This window comes from Anthonomus grandis, chromosome 3 (assembly GCF_022605725.1).
Source record: "Anthonomus grandis grandis chromosome 3, icAntGran1.3, whole genome shotgun sequence".
Classification (NCBI taxonomy): Eukaryota; Metazoa; Arthropoda; class Insecta; order Coleoptera; family Curculionidae; genus Anthonomus; species Anthonomus grandis.
This window is the reverse complement of record NC_065548.1, coordinates 21,796,625-21,819,396: the sequence shown is the minus strand read 5'-3', so window position 1 is coordinate 21,819,396 and position 22,772 is coordinate 21,796,625. Positions and strand designations below refer to the sequence as shown.

General features: G+C 30.7%; 2 protein-coding genes across 3 annotated transcripts in view; both read left to right on the top strand.

Annotated features, from left to right (window-relative positions):
* Positions 1-113: 113 nt before the first annotated feature.
* Positions 114-10,137, top strand: LOC126734157 (beta-galactosidase-1-like protein 3). The gene is made up of 9 exons (XM_050437687.1): positions 114-441; positions 6,011-6,230; positions 6,288-6,547; positions 6,600-6,866; positions 6,927-7,121; positions 7,178-7,347; positions 8,968-9,163; positions 9,236-9,382; positions 9,804-10,137. Exons 1-9 carry the CDS (start codon positions 180-182, stop codon positions 10,055-10,057), a joined length of 1,971 nt encoding a protein of 656 aa, XP_050293644.1. The 5' UTR covers positions 114-179; the 3' UTR covers positions 10,058-10,137.
* Positions 10,138-12,196: 2,059 nt separating this feature from the next.
* LOC126734154 (SR-related and CTD-associated factor 4-like) overlaps positions 12,197-22,772 on the top strand; it is a 67,362-nt gene continuing 56,786 nt past the window's right edge. For both annotated transcript variants that reach the window (XM_050437683.1, XM_050437682.1), the window contains exons 1-3: positions 12,197-12,403; positions 15,750-16,040; positions 17,409-17,583. In XM_050437683.1, the coding sequence (XP_050293640.1) occupies positions 12,374-12,403; positions 15,750-16,040; positions 17,409-17,583 (496 nt within the window). In that variant the 5' untranslated portion in view covers positions 12,197-12,373. The remainder of the gene's footprint in view (positions 12,404-15,749; positions 16,041-17,408; positions 17,584-22,772) is intronic.

The window sequence follows — 22,772 nt, the reverse complement described above, 5'->3', positions numbered from 1 at the left end:
AAGGTAATTATATTTATTATCAAAAATGTGTTATCAACCATATTGATACTTAAACTGATTAAATATTGATATAGATAAAAACTTAAAAAACGAATAAGTAAGTGTTAATAATTTAAATAATCGACTTATTGTTTAAAGTTCAGCTTAGATTCATGTTCGGTTTCTTCTAATAAAGTAAAATGACGGGTATAACGGCACCGGGAAATACCACTCTGCCAACGCTATATGAGTATTATACATCTGGAGGCATCCAATCGGGTTTGAACGCAGATCAAAGCTGTTTCACCTTAAATGGAAAAAATATCACTTTGTATTCTGGTGCTATGCATTACTTTCGCACTCCAAAACAGCTATGGAGGGACAGGTTAAGGAAAATGAGAGCTGCCGGATTGAACGCTGTTGAAACCTATGTACCCTGGAATTTGCACGAACCTACTCCAGGTAAAAAAATGTAAAAATATAGTTGAGCCAATTATTAAGTTTTCAAGTGAATAAGAGATAATTACGAATTACAAATATTATTAGATATACTTATGACTTTTCGTTAATATAAATAAATGTTATATAAAATATATAAAAATATAAAAAATATAAAAAATTATAAAATGTTTCGCAAAGTTCGTATGAATAGGGCGGGAGGGATAGCGGTTTACATTCGCAATAAGTTTGTCTCTGATGTTTATAACCTCATAAATGCGGATCAGGGTCCTATGGAATACTTGTTAACGTGTATAAAAGGTAAAAAATGCCCCATTCTCATTGCAGTAGTTTATCGTCCTCCCAAAACATCTGTAACAGAATCAATTGCGCAATTCCACTACATTTTATCAGAGGTTGCTCCGCTTTTTGATCATGTTGTGATAACCTAACTCCTAAGCCTCAGTAATCCTTTAAGCGATTGGTTTAACTCCTATAATTCAAACGAAGTAATTAATGAACCAAAAAGAATTACTGAAACAACAGCCACTTTACTGGATCCAATACTGGTGAGCGATTTATCTCTCGTTATTTTTTATACAGATATGTAAAACGTATATTGGAATAACATATATCAGATTCAGGACATTAATGATAAAATTACCTTTTTAACTGAAAACTTAATCAATATTTTTAATTTTCACGCGGCTGTACGAACTGTAAGACTCAACAGACCGCCAGCTCCTTGGCTTACAAATACTTCGAAACTTATTTTAAAACAGCGTGACATTGCTTTTAATAAATTTAAATGAAACAAAACCACAACTAAATGGAATTGCTATAAAGAGTTTTGGAGCTTTGCCCTAGCATCCGTAAGGCGAGAAAAAGCTACTTACCTGAAATACGTCTCTAATGTAATACCATAACTAAGTATACGGAAACGTTTAAAGATAGCTCATAGAGTCATGACAGGGCGAAAGCCGGAATTGCCTGTAGAGCTGCAAGATCCTGACAAGATAAATGAATGTTACTATTTTTTATTAATTTTTAAACAAAATGGAGCTGATCCGGGTCTCATAGATTTTTTTGAGTCAAATAGACGTGATTCCACTGCTTTGAGTTTTCCTTACCTACTTAGGCAGAGATACGCAGAGGCATTGACGAGTTAAAGTCAAATGCGCCGACCTCCGGGTATTGATGACATGACACTTTTTATGGTAAAGGTTAGCATCCAATTTATGCCTTGAGAAGGTATGTTTTCCCTCAACTTGAAAGAATGCTGTTATCTTTTCTTTACATAAAGTAACTTTACCATCTCGAATTACCGATTTAAGACCTGTGAGTCTCTTGCCTGTTTTTAGTAAGCTTCTTGAGAAAGTGGTGTAATTGTTTTATTTTGTTGATAGCGCCGGTTTGCTGCCTTCCACTCAGTCAGGTTTTCGTTCTGGTTTTAGTACGACAAGCACTTTAATGAATTTAAAGGATACAATAATTTCAGCCATGGATAAAAAGCTGTCTACTATACTAGTCTTACTCGATACACAGGTAGGAATATCGGCAATGGGCACTGTAAAATCTGGAGTCCCACAGGGGTTCATTTTGGGACCTCTGTTATTTCTATTATAGACCTTTGATATGAATAAAACCACTAGATACTCTCGAATACAGTCTTATGCCGATGACACACAAGTGTTATACACCTTTAATCCTAAACATTATAGTGATGCAGAAACTGAAATAAAAAGTGACTTATTCGACATTTGTCAGTATAGTAAAAAGCATGGACTGAGGTTAAATACTGATAAAACCAAGGTCTTGTTCTTTATATCAAGCCCCAACTCAGAGCTTCTTAGAGGATACATTCATCTATCATAAGCAGAAATGGCAAGAACATCTGTCCAACGTTTATGAATTAAATAATTATTTTTCGTCGACAAATACCAATAATCAAAACATACATAATGAAACATTATTATCCTATGTAAATAACAAGCTCAATATTACAAAGTCATTTTCTTTTATTTCTATGGCAAATAGCGATATATTAAAAGTAGTTTATAAACTTAAATCGACTGCAATTGGCCAAGATAAATTAAATTTAAATCTTATTTTATACTGTTGTCCATTTTTAATTCCTCATATTAGACATCTTGTAAACTTTTGCTTCATATCAGGTACATTTCCTGATTCATGGAAGTAAGCCAAAGTCAGTCCATTGTGCAAATGTAACAACCCTAAGGAATTTAGCGACCTTCGATCAATCTCTATCCTTCCTTACTTATCCAAGATTTTAGAAAAAGTAATGGAGACTCAGATTGGCACTTTTGAAAATTCTAACAATATTTTACATGTTAAACAATCCAGTTTTAGACAGGGGCATAGTTGTGAGACAACTCTTGCTAAGGTCACTGATTCAATATTTAAATCATTAGATTTCAAAAATGCATCTGCTGTTCTTATTATGCTAGACTACTCTAAAGCATTTGACACTTTAGACCATGAACTGTTGTTGGCAGTACTGCAGTATATTGGGTTGTGTGACATCGCTTTTAAGGCTAATTAAATTATATTTAACAGATAGGTTTCAAAGGGTTTGCATCGGTGACTCCAGTCAAATGTAAGTGCGTAATCCAGCCAAATCCGTAGCAATTGCCTTTGCCAGTGACACCCACCGAACGAATATAGTTAATGATCTACATTTAAAAATAGGAAATTAAAAGATAACAATCAGAGATAGTGCAACAAGCTTGGGTCTAATTATAGATCATAAATTACGATTTAAAGAACATATCACTACAAAACTTAAAATAGCCTATTCAACCCTAAAAATGCTTTATCCACACAGACATTATTTTAATCAAACAACAAAAAAAACATTATGCGAATCCTTAGTCTTAAACTCACTTTAACTTTTGTGACTCAATTTATGGCCCATGCCTTGATAATGAAACAAAACGTCGAATCAAGTCGTTCAAAACTCCTGTCTAAGATTTATTTTTAGTATACGAAGACGCAACAGCATTACTTAGAAGCTTAAAGATGTAAAATGGTTAGATATGGCAACACGTAGAGAGCTATATTCAGTTTCTTTTTATTATAAAATTTTAAAAAATCGCACCCCTCACTACCCCTTTAATAAAATTAAACTAAGATCTTCAGCACATCATGTAAACCTAAGACAAATATATCTTGTTGACATTCCAAGACATCATAAGGAAATTTTTAAATCATCTTTTTCTTATAATGCTGCCAAGCTGATAAATAAGTATAAAATTAGTGATTTAACATTGTGAGTCCGCCCATTTAGAAATTTAATTTCGAAAAAAATGTTTGTTTAATATGTAACCTATTTAATTATACAATATGTAACGTAGCGCTGCATTTATAGTGTCATCTCTTCTTTTCTCTTCTTTACGCCTTCTTTTCTTTCGATCTCTCCACTGTTCTCTCTCTCTTTCTCCCTCTTTACTTTGTAAATATATTCTTATATATATTATTATAAAAAAATAAATAAATAATAAACAGTTAATATCTTAAGATGGAGGATCAACAGCTTGTCTACTCGAACACAGCTATAAATTTGGGAATTGTATATGACATAAGGCTTAGGTTTGAGGATCATATTTCAATACTGAGTAAAAGGACATTTAGACATAAACTTGCCTTAATATTTAAGATCTAAATTAATATTTAGGAATGAGACCCATTAGCGCTCTTTAAGAGTTAGAAACAAGCTAATTATCTCGAAAAATTCATCCATTATCCCAAAGATGCTGGTCATACACTTTTATAGGTAAAAACACAAAATCTACAGCATCACAAATACATTTAATAAAATGACAAAGGGACAATCTATTGTTTATAAGCTTTGTTTATTTATATGTTAGGTGTTTTGTGTATGTTATGGTCTGATGATGCTCTAGTCGAGCGAAACATGTAACCTTTTCATTTTCCGAAAAAATATAAAGAATGTGTTGTTGTTTCATCAAAATGTATAGTTAGTTTTTTTTCCAGTTGGACTAGGATAAACTGTCCTATATATACATTGCACATTTTAAAATTAATTGTTCAACTTTTAGTGGATTGTAGTAATAATTATATGTATAGGAGGACGTATTAGTATTTATTTATTTTTTCTTATAGACATTTAACAAATGCGTGTATAATTTAAGGGTTAATTTAAGAGTAGCGGTTTAGTGACTAACTAAGCTAGAATTCGCCCTTTAAGATTTAATAATGTAATAGTGTTATTATTCTTAATAAAAACAATATTTATTTATTTATTTTATTAATAAGAATGTCAATAGCATGTTTTTTAAATAAAATATTATTTAAATGTTCTTCGCAGCTACGAATGTAAAAGGGAATTCGATGAACCCAATTTTCGGTCACTTTAGAAAATAAATCTGTCTGAAATTGTCTAAATTCTCTTCGATCTCTTCCATCAAGTGAAATCAATATTTCAGGAAACTTTTCTTTTAATAAATCAATGGTTTCACCAGAAGTGTGACAAGTGGCACGCTTTCTGTTGGCAGAAAAGGCCAGTCATTTTTTTTTAAGTGGGGCCACAAAAAATCCGATCATAGTTCAATATATTTGACCGTTTACTGTAACCGCATTTCCTTCCTAATTTTCGAAAAAAATAAGGTGCGATGATGCCGCAGTGCCATAAACTACACCCGACTGTGACTTTTGCAGAATGCAAAGGCGATATACGATCCACGACGATATACGGTCCAAAACGACAGTTTTGCTTGTTTACATAACCGTTTAGCCAAAAATGAGTCTCATTAGAAGATATGATTTCTGTTAAAAAGATCATTTTCAGGCTTCTCTTGAGCCCAATTGCAAAACAAACAACACTTATAATGTTCAAATGGTTTTAGCTCTTGAGAACGACGATTACATTCGCATTCTCGGCAATACTGGCTCTTACCGCGGCAATATTGTATGGATTTATTGCAATTCGTCGTTTGCTTGTTTTCTTACCATGTGGATTAAATTCACTTTTAAAGTTGTTTAGATTTTGACGAATTGCAAGCACGGTAAATCGATTATTTTCATAGGACTTTTGAATAATAATGAGACTTTCTTGAAGCGTGTATTTTACACCATGATTGCTTGAATTAGATACTAGACTATGCTAAACTTAACTGTCATAAAATAACAATAATTTTTTTTCGATCATGACCACAGTGATATTTTGAAAACATATCATAGCTACTGGGAAACCCTTTATTATTAATAGGGGTTTATAGTTTAAAATCAGTATATAATATAAAGTATTAATTTAAAATCCGGCATAACCTTCGAATTTTAAAAATTAGGAATTTAACACACTTCGGCTAATGAAGCAATCAAAATACCAACATTAACGAGGAATCACAAAAAGTTTTACCAGATTTTTCCGACGACGCTGTGGAGTAAAATTGGAAATATTTTGATCTTTACCAAATAAGCAGGTATAGATATAATGTGCGTTTAAACTTGATTAGCAAAAGACTGTAGAACTCCAAAGTAAAAAGCCAATTAATATATTTCCAATATTCTAAATATGTCATTTATAATGAATGCTAAGAATAAATATTTATAGGTACGTTTGACTTTGGACATGGAGGAACAGACATGGAAGACTTTTTGGATATAGAAACCTTTTTAAAAACAGCTCAAGAGGAAGACCTTTTAGCGATTTTACGTCCGGGTCCTTACATATGCGCCGAGTGGGAGTTCGGAGGATTTCCTAGTTGGTTACTGCGAGAAAATAATATAAAGTTTCGTACTAATGATGAAAAATATATGGGTCCAGTTAAAAGGTTTTCCCCTTTCATAATTTGTTTTGATATTGGAAATGATATGAAACTATTTTCTAGGTTTTTCAATGCTCTTCTGCCAATACTTGCCGCCTTACAGTTTATCAACGGGGGTCCAATTATAAGTTTTCAAATAGAGAATGAATATGCCAGTACCCAAACAGATACTTTTGTTACTGACAAAGACTATCTAAGAAATCTTAGACAGGTTTATTTGGACAATAATATTACTTCATTGCTGACCACAGCTGATGGAGTTTATAAGTTTGGAGACATAGGGACTATACCGGAGTTGTTCTTGGTAACAGCTAATTTTGGAGGTAAATAAGTTGCTATCATCTGTAAAGCAATAAATATTTTAATGACCTTTAGGTGATCCAATTACATCGTTTAATGCTCTCGAGTCAATACAGCCAGGAAGGCCTAAGATGGCAATGGAATATTACCCAGGTTGGTTTGACCATTGGAGTGAAGAGCACCATACAAGGTCCACAACAGATTTATCCAATAGTTTAATACAGATCCTCTCTTATCCAGGATCTTTTAATATTTACATGTTTCATGGGGGAACAAATTTTGGATTTCTAAATGGGGCCAATGTTGATAATGATCTAACTGATAATAGTGGATTTCAACCTGGTAAGTAGACTTCTAGTAGATATTAAAAGATTAGAAAATCATTATTTCTTAAAATACCAGTTACTACAAGTTATGACTATGATGGACCCTTAACTGAGGCAGGGGATTACTCCGACAAATATGCAGTAGTTAAGGCAGTATTAGACATTTCCGCTCAGCCAAAAACTAAGCTACCCGAGATGCCAGAACTTACTAGTAGAGTAGCTTTCGGTAATATATCACTCATTGGATATATTTCCCTGAAAGACCTTATAGGTAAAATAAGCGAGGTCTATTAGGAATAAGTAATAAGTAATGAATTGAATTTGTAGATACACAAGATACTAAACTAGTTTATCAGACCCCAACAGCTATGGAACTAATTAATATTAACAACAATAGTGGGCAAAGTTATGGCTATATTACTTATCGAAAAGAAAATTTAAGCCTTAAAGCTAACGCTACGTTATTAATTGAGGGTCATGTTTGTGATTCCGTTTTGGTAAGGAATATTTTAAATTGCTATTATAATTTTAATTATTATTCTTAGGCTGGCTCTCGGATAGCAAATAACTGCCTTGCAACTAAATCTGCTTCAATTGGATGTTTATTTTAGTAGAAATTTTCTTGACAATGGGATTTTTGTTTCAAAGTATAGCATCGGCTTATCCTTCATAAAACATAGTATTTTACCGATGAGTGGTAAAGTAGAACAATCAACGATGAAGAACAGAAATTATAATTTTTAGGATAAGGTTAAACGTCAAGGGAATATTTTTCAATATTTTTATTTATAAATTCTTACGTTCAACTGAAATAAGTTAATTTTTAAGCTAAATTTTTTTACATTTAATCAACTTCGTTTAGTTGCCTTGTATTGATTACGCATAGTTCACCACAAGACTTTGGAATACGGCAAACCGAGGTGGGAAAAAGAGGCTTCAAAACCCAAAAAATAACACCACGTCGGGCAAACCTAGATATTGCTTAGGAGCAATTCTTACGTATGCTGATGTCGGTTACCTTTTCTAGTAATCTTTTTCATGTCTAATTAACATCGGAAAAATAATACAACGACCATATAACATTGAGTTGCGGAGAGTTAATTAATTTGTGAGATACATTTTATGTCCTACTACCATTGGCTATTTTCTTGATGCATTAGGAGCGATATGCTAGAATCCGTCAAGGACTAATCAACAACAAAAAATATTACTTCAAATCCAAGTAATGTCGCGGCGGAAAAAATTGAATGGCCTAAATCAATCTGACTTTGATTCCTTTCATTAGGTCAATAAATTAATCAAAGTTGAAAAAATAATCTCATCTGCTAACCAATGTTGAAAGAAACTCCTTGTCTTTTGATTTACGTTTAAACTTCAAATAATCTCGGTTCTAGAAAATCTACCTTTAGAGGACAATCTCTTTTGCGGTTTATTTGTCAAAAGTACCTTTGGTGGTAGAAGAATAATATTGATGGAGAGAACTCTACAATCGCAAGAATACTTTAAAAAATAACCCTTTACTTCTTAGCAAAAGGCTTTAGCAACCAATATAGGACAAAACTAATAAATTCCGAAGATAAATTTTACTGATGTTTCGTATTATAAAATCTTTTGTTTAACTGATGCCGATTGTTTCTTTTTAAATAGATAATTTTCATTCACTAAGATACTTAAACGAGAAACCAACATTGGGTATTAGTCACTAATCCCTCACCAACTCATAGTAAACAAGAGATATTTATGTTTAAATCGACGTCTGTTTCTTCCGATATGGATTAGGTATCATTTATTAAGAACTCAATGTACAACCAATGTCAGGAGAACCAACGTAGTTTTTAAAATATCTATATTCGAACACTGATCAAACGTCAGTTCCTTTCTTACATTCTGACTAGATATCTAAAAATAAGTTTGCCACGTTGTAAACTTTAAGAGTAACACTGCACTTTTAAGAATAAGATGCGGTGGTGCACGACCATGCGGTGGTGCACCGGCCGTCTCTACATCGCCTTTAACTTCTAACTATATATTCTAATTATTATCAATTATATATATCAACAAATTATTTTAACTAAAAAAGAAAATGTATATAGATATGACAGAACAAATCTATATAGGTTTTAGTAAATGGGAAACAAATATCACCGTCACTGAAGACCATAGAAGACTTAAACAACTTTGGATTCTACAGAATGAACAATTCTCAAATCGTGCTTACAGATGTCAATCTCAAAAATGTCACTATTGATTTAATAGTTGAAAACTGGAGCAGACTTAACTATGGGCAGCTCACGCAGTATTATCAATTTAAGGGTACGTAGGACTACTGTTCTTAGGCAATAATTGTTCATTTATGAGACACAATTATTTATTATTTTATTTAAGGAATCTGGCAGGGAAATATTTTAATTGATGATGAAGTAGTTGAAAGTTGGCAACATATCCCTTTAGAATTCAAGAAAAGTTGGACTACACGTCTGGAAGGATGGAAAGACGTATCTTCGAGCTCCAATGAGCCAGGACTATATAAAGGTACTTATATCCCATATTTCATCAAAATATTCTAGAACTTGTACATATTTTGGAAAATGGAAATCTCGCATTTTATTCTTACTCTAAGTAGCCCGCTTAACTGCTGTGCTCGCTCTGAATATTCAGTGAATTTCTTTCAAATATTGACATCGCACCGATCACATTATTGTCGATGTTGGAGATGTGACTGAACAAATACTTTCTGTTAATCAATAGCATATTGTTGAAAAAAAGCAACATTGGTCAAGAAGCAAATAGTACATACCTGTCCTGCGTGGTTGTCATTTTTAACATTAGAAGTCGAAACAAAACACTTTTATCCCAACAAAATGTGTTGCTAATTAGTGTTATTATCTACCTTACATTGCATTTTTTTTAAATATCCCCAATTTTATTAATATATATTTTTATTTAATTTTAGCTCAAATCAATATTACAACTCCAACCGATACATATATCGATATGAGGCAATGGACTAAAGGGATTGTGATAGTCAATGGATTTGTATTAGGCCGATTTGCTCGAATCGGCCCACAGCAATGCCTTTACTGGCCAGCTCCTTTGATGAAGCAAGGATTTAATGAAATAATAATTTTTGAGCATTTTGAGGCGTCTAATGAAATTAGTTTTTCGAAGGACCAGATTTTTAAAACTGTCTATAGAAAAAAAAATTAATTAGGTACCTAATTTTTTTTAGAAATGCACAATTATGTTTATAGGGTAAAATTAATTGGTAATATATTATTTTATTTGTGGATACTTCTTTATAATAATATAGCAACAGAATAACCTAAGGTTTCCCATATTTAGCTTAATTACTCTGATACGATATATGTATACAGCTTGTGTAGCGTACGATTACGCTTTATTTTGCCTAAGGCTATACAATAACACCCTGGCCAATAATCGCTATACAATAGCGGATCTCAGAAAAAGGTAAGCTTCTTAAGGATAAGATTACTTTATTCTCCGGATTTTACTTTAAGTATAATAAATCATGCATTAGAAAATTATTTAAAATGGTTGATCTTTCGCGTAATATTTTATGAAATATTTTCATAAATCACACAAACCCTACCAACACCAGATGTCTACTAAGTAACAACTATGAAAATAAAGAGCAATATAGGCGTAAGCAGACTTCATAGACATTTCATTTTCGATTTTTCAAAGATCACCGTATTGTAGAAGACAACAAGCTGGAAACATACTTTTAATTTTCATATCCTATATTCACAAAGATTTTTAAGTCATTTCGAAACTCCATTAGGATCACATTACGTTTGTCCGGCTGCATAACCGTTAGTACACTTTAGTCCATTATCATATTTTTATATTATCAGTGAATTAGCTTTCAAACTGTTCCATCTTAAAATCGGGAACCTCTAAAAACTATTAAGATGTTTTAAATTTAAAATCAAACAGACTTTACCACTAGTTTTTTTTCATAGAAAATAGGACGATAAAAATGATGTCCTGAAACTGGCTGACATTAAGCCACAATACCATATTTTTCCATACCATCAATAATCTCCTAAAAATCTGTCTGTCTATTTTGAAAAGCGAAAAAGGCGACATAGTTATTTGGTGGCGTTTTTATAAAATGCAGCCTATAACCTTCTAGCATACTTACCTCTATGTAACTGGGATTAAGAGAATCATGATGTCCCCATACAGTAACAAAATCTAGGGCTCAAAGTCTTCCAGGCAAACTTACCTTCACTTGTTTTTAGACCTTTGTGAGAATTAAAACTCATTTCTCTGACGAGATTTGTACTTGCTCCTGTAATATTTATTTATTCAATCAATCAATACACGGGATCAACCCCATTACAAAAAATATAACTATTTCTGGAAAAAAATATAAAAGCTAGACTACCTAACCACCAATTATTAATTAACAATAATTCTTAGACTTAATGTTAATAACAAGAATAATTAAACTGTTTTACAAGTAGTAATAATAATCTCTAAAAATGTAAACAATTGGCATTGCAAAATTAGCTAAGAAAAACAAGATATATTATTATCAATGAAAATGATCAAATGTACTTCAAATTACTACTCATGGAGCAAAATTATTAAAAAAAAAACAAAATCCTACACATTCTTAATAAGACTTTTTAAAATGCAATAAGGAAATTCCCAAAACTTCAATTCCATTAGAGTTTACTAGCCTCAAGGTTCTTTTGACAGGCGAGTGCATAGCATAGTTGGTACGATGAGGCAAAGAAAACAATCGATTTACCCTTAGATTACGGTGTGGAATATTAAATGAAATTTTATTAAGTAGTTCGGGACAAATCACGAGGTCATTTAAAAGTTTATAAATAAACATCAAATTGTTCTCAGTGCGTCTCTTAAGTAAACTTCGCGAAGAATTTCCTTTGTATTTATATTTTTTCTAAAACTTAAAAGATTTATTTTCGTGCAAACGACAAAGTTTTTAAGAAAGGTTCGGAAAGAAGAGCCAAATTTAAAAAGACATCGATATAAAGATGTTTTCTAGCATCGCAAGTATTGGCTTTTTACGAAAACAGTGAAGCGAATGACCCATATTTTTGAGTATTTTTCATGGTTTTAATATATATATACATGTAAGTAGACTTCCATTTTCAAAAACCAAGTTTATTCAAACATCGCAAGCTTTTAAATTGTGCCTAACGTAGCCCCGACCAGCTGCACTGAACTGCCAAGCGCACCAATAATTAATAGTGTGATACCACCCTAAAGAAGGTTTGGCAACATTGCAGTTCCTAGGACATGTGTCAAATGTCACTTTCTCCGTCAATCCATTTGTGACGTCTGACATTCACAGGTTCTCAAAGCCCAAGTGAATATTTCAAAAATGGCGTAAAGTTTTGCAGCTTTAGTTTCACGCCGTTTTTTTTTTTGAAAAGTTTCGTGAAAATTTATGTATTTTCATCGTGTCTCTGGTAGTGCATGTTTTCAGTGATAATTATTACGCGGGTAAAGTGATAAAAGTTTAAAATGGAGGCTGTTAAAGCCTTTAATGCAGAGGTAAAAATCACCCTTTTTATTTAGCATTTTGGCTTTTCCTAAAACCTATCATGGTCTAATATTTTTACTTATCCTTTTCGTTGTGAAATTATTACTATAGTCTTAACTCTTTACTGTTTTTGATTATTAACTGTGTTTATAAATACATTTGCCTGAGCCTATGCTATAGGTAATGGTAAAGGTCACTTAACCTCTAATTTATATAGATTATAGTTAGTACTGATTGTACCTAATCAGATACTAAACCGCAGCTTTACAAAAAACACATAAAGAAAAAAGCAATTAATCTATTTCCCTTTATTTAACACCAACCATTTCATAATGACCTTTAGTACTAAAAATTTTTAAGTTAGTAGCATTTAGGTTTTTTTTTCTTTTAAAGATGACAGTACAGTCTTACACCAAAGAAGGAAAATGAATCTTATCAAAATGTTCAATGTTTTTTTTTGGTAATAGTCTAGTTTAGCAACATTCCTAAATATTACAGGAAAAGTCTTAAAATGTGTGTAATGCTTTAACCCTTCCCAATCAAACACAATTATAAAAGCATAGAAAAAGAAAATTTCAAGAATCTATAATATTGTAAAAATTTATTATAAATTGACAAGTTGAGTAATGTTTCCTAATATCTTAAGCCTGGTTCATAAATCGGTACAGTAAGCAGTAAGAAGTAACACATGTGACACAAGGAAAATAAACTACTAATATTCAAATGGATCTATTCATATTTTGCCCTATGATGGCAAGCTGTAAGAAGGAAGATGCATGAAATGGTTCAATTTTATTTCTCATGTCATACTTCTTACGGAATTGTAACTGATTTGCAAAGTTCACCAATTTAAATACCGAAGAGGGTAGGCTAGTGGAATAAAGAATAAAGATTGACATTGCAGCTGACCTAACAATTATAGAGAAAGAAAGTCAAGTGTAATGGAAAGGAGAGAAAAGGAAATATCATTGTTTTATGATCAAATCATATAGTTTGTATCCATAACAAATAGGTAGTGTGGGGTGTGTTCTATACACCTAATTAATAAGTCCAGTAAAGAAGTTAGAGACTTATCTTGTTATAAGTTACATCAGATGTATGCAGTTAGGTTTTGTGTTCTTGTGCATGATGCAAATCATACAGAAATAATTAGTTCTGAATTTCCAAATTATTAAAATCTGTGCCCCATAATTTGTTCACTGGTGTATCTTTTAAATAAAATGTATTGACATAAATTAAAATAGAGAAATTAAAAAGTTAAGTTCAATTTTTGCAAAATTTTTGGTAAAATAGGTGAAAATGAGATATAGAAATAAATATAATCAGATATAGAAATAAATAAAAAATAAATAATTTGACTTGGTATGGTTTTAAAAGCAACTTTCATCCCAGTCCCTCTGGTTTATTTAGAACTGATTTATATTATTTGTTCCTTGTATTTCATTTGTCAAATATTTAAATAAGAGACTAAAACCAAGTAATATAAAAATTTTAAAAGCAATAAGAAGTTCTAGAGCACTGGCCTATTAACAAAAAGATCCATCCATCTATACACTTTGTATTTGCTCAAGATCGGCTGGCATATTTTTGTTGGACTAACTTATTTTTGGAAGCAACTTCATGCTTAAGTTTCTTAATTAAATCCTCAAGACATTTAAGATGATTATTTCAATATTCAGACATTTACTAAAATAATGTTAAATACATGTAGGTTTAATTTCAGGACTTCCTTATGTTGACTTTAAAAAGATTTATGACAAATTACATTTCTCAGTTCGGAAAAGAAATACTGTTCAAATAATTATTATTAGGGAAGTGTTTTGATAATTTTATGATCTCCTACTTTGCTTTTTGATATGAGCATTCTCTCTATTATTAAGAAGATGACTATTTTTTATTACAAAAATCTGTTGAGTGCTGATCTGTTTAATCTACAGAATGTATGTCTCAAGAGGACAAAAAACCACCATCTTAGTATCAAAAATTAATATCGGAAATATTTAAAAGATTTAAATGAACTTTAAGATGTAGGTACACCCAAAGAGAGACATGATTAAACTGTTCACCATGAAAAATAATTAATATCTTTGTTGAATCAATAGTTATTAACTTATGGCTATTTACAATGTTCATTCCAATAATCGAGAGTAGATGATATATCTGTTGCCTGACTGTTTCTACAATCATACAGTAGAGTGAGATTTATAAAGTACACTAATACTTCTAATGTTGGTGGGTTTTTTGATTGATTCAAAATAATAATTCATAAATCAGCTCTCATAAACTTTGATATTTTTTTACAATTTGTTGTCTCAATCATCATGTTGTCAATATTTAACTAAATTAAAAACCAAAATTTAGTTGGAAAGAGGAGCAAACCAAATAAAGATGCCCTCTAGCTATATTTTGTAAAATTGCAAAATTATTACATTTAGCTGATACTTCTTTGTCTCCCACTACTGAACAGATTAATGAAAACTGAAATACATCTTTAGAGTTCAGGAATGTTAACACATAATATCACTTAGTTTACAGAAATGACCAAAAATGATCTAAAAGAAACAAAGTTATTGGATATTTTGTGTTTTAAATGAGGGCTATTAATATCTGCTTTCACTGGGGACTTCATCTCTCTTCACTTAATTTGATCATTGCTTTGCGTTTACCTAGATTTTTACATTATTTTTGTAATTCATCTACTTATGCAAGCACAACACTAGAAAAAATACAATCTTAGCCAAATTTTCGTGTTATTAATTTGTAAGTTAAATGGTATAAAGTTGAAAAAATAAATAGTTAAAAACTTAATTCTCATTTCCATGTTGTCTCTCTAACTGAGAAATGTAATTTATCATAAATCTTTCGAAAACATTTTCTCTTCTTTTCTGTCGGTTAAAAATCTATTTAAAATGCATACATTACCGCATACATTTTGTAACATTTATTTTATTATAAGGTATCTCAAAGGTATCTAGCTTTAAAGTATCAAATCTTATATCAGAAACTGTATAATATTATAAAACAACAAATTTTTCACTAAACTATAAGCCACTGAATTAAGTCCAATTAAAATGCACTATGTGAACCCATAATTGTGGTCAATATCACAAGTTTTAAAAATCCTTGATCCCATTCCTGCTGAAGTTCATTAAAAAGATTTGGAAATATGGCTTTAAATAAGTGTTCAGTGAAATGAAAAATATGCCATGTGGATGTAAAAACTTTGTAAAATAACCAATTTTTATTTACTTTTAGGAAAAATAACTCTGAGTTAAACCAGCAATTTGTTTTTCCATTATTTTTCATTTACCTGTTTATGTAGGCCCTATTTAAAGTATGTTTATTTTTCTGTTGCAGCTCTCCTCGCTCTATGAAGTCAAACCACCAATATCAAAAGCCAAAATGACGGCCCTCACTAGGGGGGCTATCAAGGCTATAAAGTTCTACAAGCATGTAGTGCAGAGTGTGGAGAAGTTCATCCTGAAATGCAAGCCGGAGTACAAGATTCCAGGACTTTATGTCATTGACTCTATTGTCAGGCAATCCAGACACCAGTTTGGAGCCGAAAAGGATGTTTTTGCCCCTAGATTCTCGAAAGGCTTACAACAGACCTTTGTTAATTTGTTCAAGTGTCCCCCAGAGGACAAGGTGAGTTATTAAGTTTATAGAAACAGTTTTAAAATACCTTTAAATTTAAGTTCCAAATAATATAGGATTTGTTCATAATTTTTCAATATACTAATTTGAGTGATTTTAGTAGCAGCTATTTTTATTTTATAATATGAATAAAACAGAGGAATATATTTATTTAGAAACAGCAAAAAAAACAAGCAACTGGAAAAACAGAAACAGATCACTATCTGTACATTTATTTATTATTGTATTATTTGTTGTATATTGTTACACCTTAACATTTTAGGTCATTTGTTTCACAGGATGTAGAATTGTTTGGATTACCTCCTTTTATTTTATTGAAATAAGATCAGCACTAATCATAGATAAATATTCAAATCAAATCATAAAATACTTTACTAGTCAAAAAATATCTGTATAATAATTATATATACTACAGTGACATAGTGATAGCAGTTGATATTTAAATACAATATTATAGCTGTAAATATAATTGCCTACAAGCACTATCACACCATAATAAATAAAAATTGGTAATAGCTTTAAAATATTACCACATTAGTTAAACACACATATACAATAATACATATTATCTGTTCTTAAGAAGTACAAAAAAAAAAGAACTATGTGCTTCAAAATTGTTTCAATTTGGTTGATGAATATATGGGGGCACCACTCTTTAATTATTTTGATGTAATTGGATGCAGTGTGCTGTATTTTATGTATGTTTTTATTTATTTATTTTTATTAATCCTAATGTTTAGTGTTTGGTGTACTGTTTTTTATATTCTTAGTAAACAAATTAGTTTTTTAGGCTTTTTTTTTAATGTTGACCTCAAAAGTATAGGTGTTGTCCTATATGTTATAAATCTATGATGGGCAAAGACCGGCATCAAACAGTATTTGATGATGTCAAGTAAAGGCTTCTTTCTTTCTATTAGGTGATGATCAGTTCAGTTTCTCAAATATATAAATCCTATTGACATCACAAATTTTCTTCCTTTGTGATGCTAAATTTTGAAGATACACTGTTATTGTCCCTTAAAGTTATCATTTTTATCTTGCATCCATATTTAACTATTGTTATTATGTAAATATTATTACATTTTTTATTATTGTTGAATTTTGATATGTTTACTCTTTACTATCCTACAATTTATAATATATTGTTAACTTTTGTTAATATCAATGACCTGAATTTTTGTAATTTTGCTGTTTAAAAAATAAAACACTAAATGAAAAAGCTAAAGTGAAGAAGTTGGTTCAGTAAACAAATATTTCTTTTATTATATATTAGACATATTTAATTTTTTTTTAATAATTCACATTTTTACTGTTTTGTTATTTTAAATGTAGATTTTTAATCATATTTGTGTTTTATAGAGTAAAATCATCAGAGTGCTAAACCTCTGGCAAAAAAACCAAGTGTTTGCTCCAGAAGTTATCCAACCCCTTTTTGATCTTGCTGACCCGAACAATCCGATTCACCAACAAATCGCACAGCAGCAAAGTACGCCGGTCCAACAACAAAATGGAGCACAAGCACAAACTGTGAAAGGTTCGTTATTTACAAATTGCATCAAATGATGCTGATATGCAATGTGCCAATTTTAGAATATTGCCCGGTATTTGAAATAGTATGCTTCACCACTAAAGTGGTAAAAAACTGATAAAAATTATTCAAATACAATCTGAATAGTTGTTTGCTAATTACTAATTGTACAGTTTGTAGCAACTAATTTTCATATCAGTTTTATGAATAATTAAAATATGATTGTATGGTTTTTTTTTTTTAAAAACGATAGGACTTTAATACCATAAACAAGTAAAAATTATTTCTTAAATTATTATAAATAATTAATACCTCCACTGATAATTAAAGTTTTATGTACTTATTTTCGAATTTTCTATATTATCAAAATGCAGTTCAGGGGATATTTTCTTGTGATTGTAAAACATTAATCAATCATTTTAGTTTAAATTTCATTACAATCTATTTGGGGTTAAAACGGATTTTTTTTACATATAATTATTAATATAAATAAAAAAAATTGCATGGACAGTTTACTCCTGACCCTATTTTAAGGATACAGTTGCAAATTCCGGTGATTATTTAGAATAAAAGTATATTACTATTATTCCTTTTTTTATTAATATATTGTTTTTGTTGAAATGCAATGTAAGCATTGTTACTCTACTTTTGTATTATCATTCTGTATTTCTTATAGCAGCTATTGTTTTTTTTGTCAGGTAATTTCTTGGCATTTCCATTTCTATATCTCAACCCTAATATTTGCTTAAAAGTTTAAAATTTTAGGTTTAATTTTATTTTATAAGGAAGCCTTTTAAACTTTTTAAATATTTATGAAAGGAATTGTTGGTTAGGGGTCCAAATAAAACAAAAGTCTTTTTATAAAGTTATCCTTAGGACACACTTGCTTTTTTAGTTAAAATTGCATATAGTCTCCAATACAGTTTAAAACAGGAACAAATACACAATGACAGGTACAACACAAATATGTAGGAACTTTGGTTTGTTATATTATGTTCGTTGGGTTTGTAAATATGTCATGAAGAAAGCAAAGTTTCTATCTACATATTTACCATGCACCTGTTATTTGTTCCTGTTTTAAATTTTCTGTAAGCTATTTGAAATGTTAACTACAAAAGGCAGTGTTTATAGTGTTCTGAGTATGTCATAAAAGTCTAAACCTTTGACTTTTACATAAAAAGCATTTGTTTCATTGGGACCCTTGGATCTGACAATTTCTTTTATAAATTGGGTTAATTCTCATGTTGGGTCACAACAAATACATAATTTTTAAAATATAATATCTCCTAACAAAATTCCTCATTAATATAAGTGATATTTTTTTTATTTTCAAGAAAACAAAAATAATTTCTGATAAGAGTTTAATGATCTTTCAAAGTTTTCCTCAAAACTATACAGGATTAATCCAAAATAAAAGTATGTTCAAAATTAGATAAAAATGTTATAACAAGAGAGAATTGTCTTTAACCTTAAAAATAACTAAGAGATCCCTGAAACATAAAAATGTTTCAAACCAAGTTTTCGGACGAAAATTAATGTCATTGTTTTTTGGCATTTTTATATTCTTATTTTATATTATTTTAGGTATTATAGAGAATGAATCAAAGTTTTTCATTCAAAAAAGTTTTTCAACTTTTGTAGAGAAAAGTAACATGTTCTCTTATTTATAATCTTCAATAATATATATTAAATCTCGAACATGGTTTGTTTCATCTAATTTAATCAAGTAAAGTAAATAGATACTTAAATTCAACAAGTATAAGTATGTCTTTTTTAAACAGTAATTCACTGTAGTCAAATTAAAAAAAGCTTTCAAAAAAAAATAAAAAATAATAGAATAAAAATATATGCATTTCATCAGAGGTTTAATACAGTAAAACCCCGACTATCCATGCTCAACGGGACTAAACGTTGCACGGATAATCCAGACATTTACTTCTTATATTTCTGCCACAAAAAGATAATAGAAAGAAAAATTAAATTTTTGAAGAGTAAACTAATTTTTACTGTATAAATAACAGAAAAAAAAATTTCACATAACTAAACTTTGACACTAAATATGTATATAAAAAAAACATAAGTAGGTTACTTTGCATTTACTGTAATCAAAGTCAGTCACTTTGGCTTTTGTTAAAAGATCCAATTATTTTTAAACTTCTGACGTCAAGTCTGACGTAAAGTCTGCGCAAGTTCAAAATGTCAACAAGGTCAGAAGTTTTTCGTAATAGGCTTTAGTTTAAGTAAATAAGTTCCTCGCTTCGCATAGTCTAGTGCCATCTCATCGTTTTTTCTTCTTGAAAAACTTGTTCGGCAATATCGTCGTTACTAAGAAGCTGATAACATGGCTCATGTTGGTCACACTGTGTTCACTTCTCGACCTTAGTTTTATCAAAGTATATAGATTTCAACTGTTAGACTGTGGTTTTATCAATGTGTTTGAGCTCATAGGCGTTGCCCTTAATGGAGTAAGTTTCGCTATGGTTTTTTTCATCATGGGATTCCATGATCCTTCCTCTAGCGTCATTCTTTTGTAAAAAAGCTTTTTTGAAAGTTATCTCTTTCACTCTACTCCATGCACTTGCAACTTTAAAAATGCCGTCTTTGATCGTAAACGATTTCCAAACCCTCATCAGATCATATTCATCCAACATCAGGTTCATCATATGTTCTCTTCTTTTCATTCAATAACACCCTGATCCGTTGGTTGAGCAATTGATGTCACATTGGATGGGAAAAAAAGAAGAAAGAAGTTTCCATCATTAGATCTTAAAATTGCTTCATTGGGATCAGAACGCGCATGATCCAGAAGAAGAAAGGCTTTTTGTGGCAATATTTCCTTTTTTAAATAACACTACTTCAGGAATAAACTTTTATGGAACCAATCTTGGAAGATGTCACACATTATCCAGGCAGCTTACTAATTATAATGTGAAATGGGAAATTATGTGGTTTCATCTTTTTAAAAGTGCAAGGATTTTTTGACTTTTTAATCACAGTCAGCTTCAGACTATGGGTGCCAGAATGCGGTCTTTACTTTTTTTGTATCTTGGGATATTTATCTCATTGCTTGTAGCTAAGATTTTTGTAGGGATGCCTCACTGATATAACCCTGTTTCGTCAGCGTTATAGATTTGAGAAGATTGAAGGTTATTTTCTGTAGTTATGGTTTCCAGCTCAGAGCAAAAGTCCATCATCGCTTCTCCGTCTGCATTAGAGCTTTTCGCCTTGAATGGCAAGATCATGAATCCAATAGACGATTTTTGAATCTATGTAATCAACCACTGGATGCATTCTTTGGTTCTTTGATTTGTCAGTCTTCGTGAAACATCTATGCTTAGCTAGCAGACATTGACATAGATATGCCTTCTGATCCCTTCTGCAGAAACCGCTTGGAAAATGCTTCATTGAATTGTTAAAAAGTCAATCCTTTCAATGATTTTCGTACAGATATGTTCTTTAAAGAGTTCAACTGAGATACGAATTTTTATAGTTTTAATTTGTTCTTTACTGATAGCGCTTATTGTTTGCTTGCAAACTCCATAGGTTTGTGATAATGATGCGACACTTTCACTTTTTTCACTTTTGTTTTAATTTCTAGTTTTTCTTCAATTAAACATTTGCGTTTTAAAAACAAAAACACTTGTTAAAAACATAGCAGAGTGGGCGACTTGTTTCTAGCGCTTAACTAATTCTTACACATTCGGTCTAACATCGATTTTCAGTGAGCACTGCTGATCTCGATAATGCATCGCGCTTCTTCCTCGTTAGGAATAGAGAGTTTAGGTCGAGTGAATTACGATGAATTTTCGATTGAACCTAAAAAATGCAATTTGAATAATGGGAAATTATAGCACGGATAATCTGCGCACGGGTAATCCGGGCTCTACTGTCAGTTGTAAACATCTTTGTTTGCGTGAGCCTTTAATAGAGCTCGCCTTCGTCTATATATTTCAACAGAGGTATTACATATTCAATGAATGCAGTTGTTAAGTTGTATAAAATGTACTGCTTTTGGTTCTTCTAAATTTAAAGTGTTTGATATCCATAGATTCTTGGACCTTCTTTTAATATATTGATTTGAGTTAATATATTTTTAAATTATCTTAAAAATTATAATTAACAGCCATTTTAATGGGATTTTACTATTAAGCTTGAAGGTTAGCTCAATAGGAACGTCACTCTAAATCAAAATTAAATAGAATCTTTTAAGTGGCGGTTGATCTGAATATAATATTTTAACGACCCTAAACAAGAATCTGAAAAATCTATGATGAGATTATATTTTTTGGTAACCTAAAAATAGAACCAATAGGCTGAACTTCACGACAGTTCCTTGAGATTGATAGGATTCATAAAGATGTAAAGACTTACAATATAAACCTACAAAGCTTTTTTTAACATACTATTTTAATTAAGTTTTTCCTTTAAAAAATACGTTTATCTATAGACGTATTTTTTTACATTCTTAATATTTTGCATAAGCTCAAAATATGACTAATTGGCTATCAACTTATATTGTTTTATTAATTAAATAATTTCTTCAAAATTAATAGTCGAGAGTAACAATTGCTTATGTTGCATTTTTGCCATATTATTGTCCAAATCTTCACCCCAGTCAAAATTTAAAAGGTAAGGTCAATTCGGTCCGGAGAGGATTTGACTGGGGACCGCCTGACTGGTAAGTTTCTAGCTTATAAGATGTTGACAACAAAACTACCGCAGTTTCATTTAAGAACAAAAATAAGTTTGAGTTCACAATTCTTTAGAAGACCTTGTAGTGAGTAAAATAATTTAAATCTTGCTTCTTTACCAAAATAGTTATACTGGTTATTCACCCAATTACTGTTTTAAACTGTTATATTTTTAGAAGTAGAAGTTATCTTTCAAGAGAAGTTGGAGTATTAATAAAATATAAATTGAGTTACATAATTATAATTTTAATGAAACATGTGGTATTTATTGTTAATATCTAGTAGACAACTTAACCTCAATTTTTTTCTTATCATTTGAGAATTTCGTTTCTTAATTATGAATTACTTTTGATTTGATTCATTAATGTATTATTTTGAGGTTAGGTTCAATATATTTTTGCTTTAACTTTGGTGTTTGATTGGTTGAGTATCTAACGTATACTCGAAATTTACCGTAACAAAAAAACGCAGATCGAAAAGAACGCACACATTTGGCACATTGCG

Bases quoted from the DNA above. Each gene is read 5' to 3' on its own strand.
- LOC126734157 (XM_050437687.1), top strand. From the start codon at position 180: ATGACGGGTATAACGGCACCGGGAAATACCACTCTGCCAACGCTATAT. The intron at 6,548-6,599 runs GTAAATAAGTTG...AATGACCTTTAG, and splicing joins GGTAACAGCTAATTTTGGAG to GTGATCCAATTACATCGTTT. The intron at 9,383-9,803 runs GTACTTATATCC...ATTTAATTTTAG, and splicing joins TGAGCCAGGACTATATAAAG to CTCAAATCAATATTACAACT.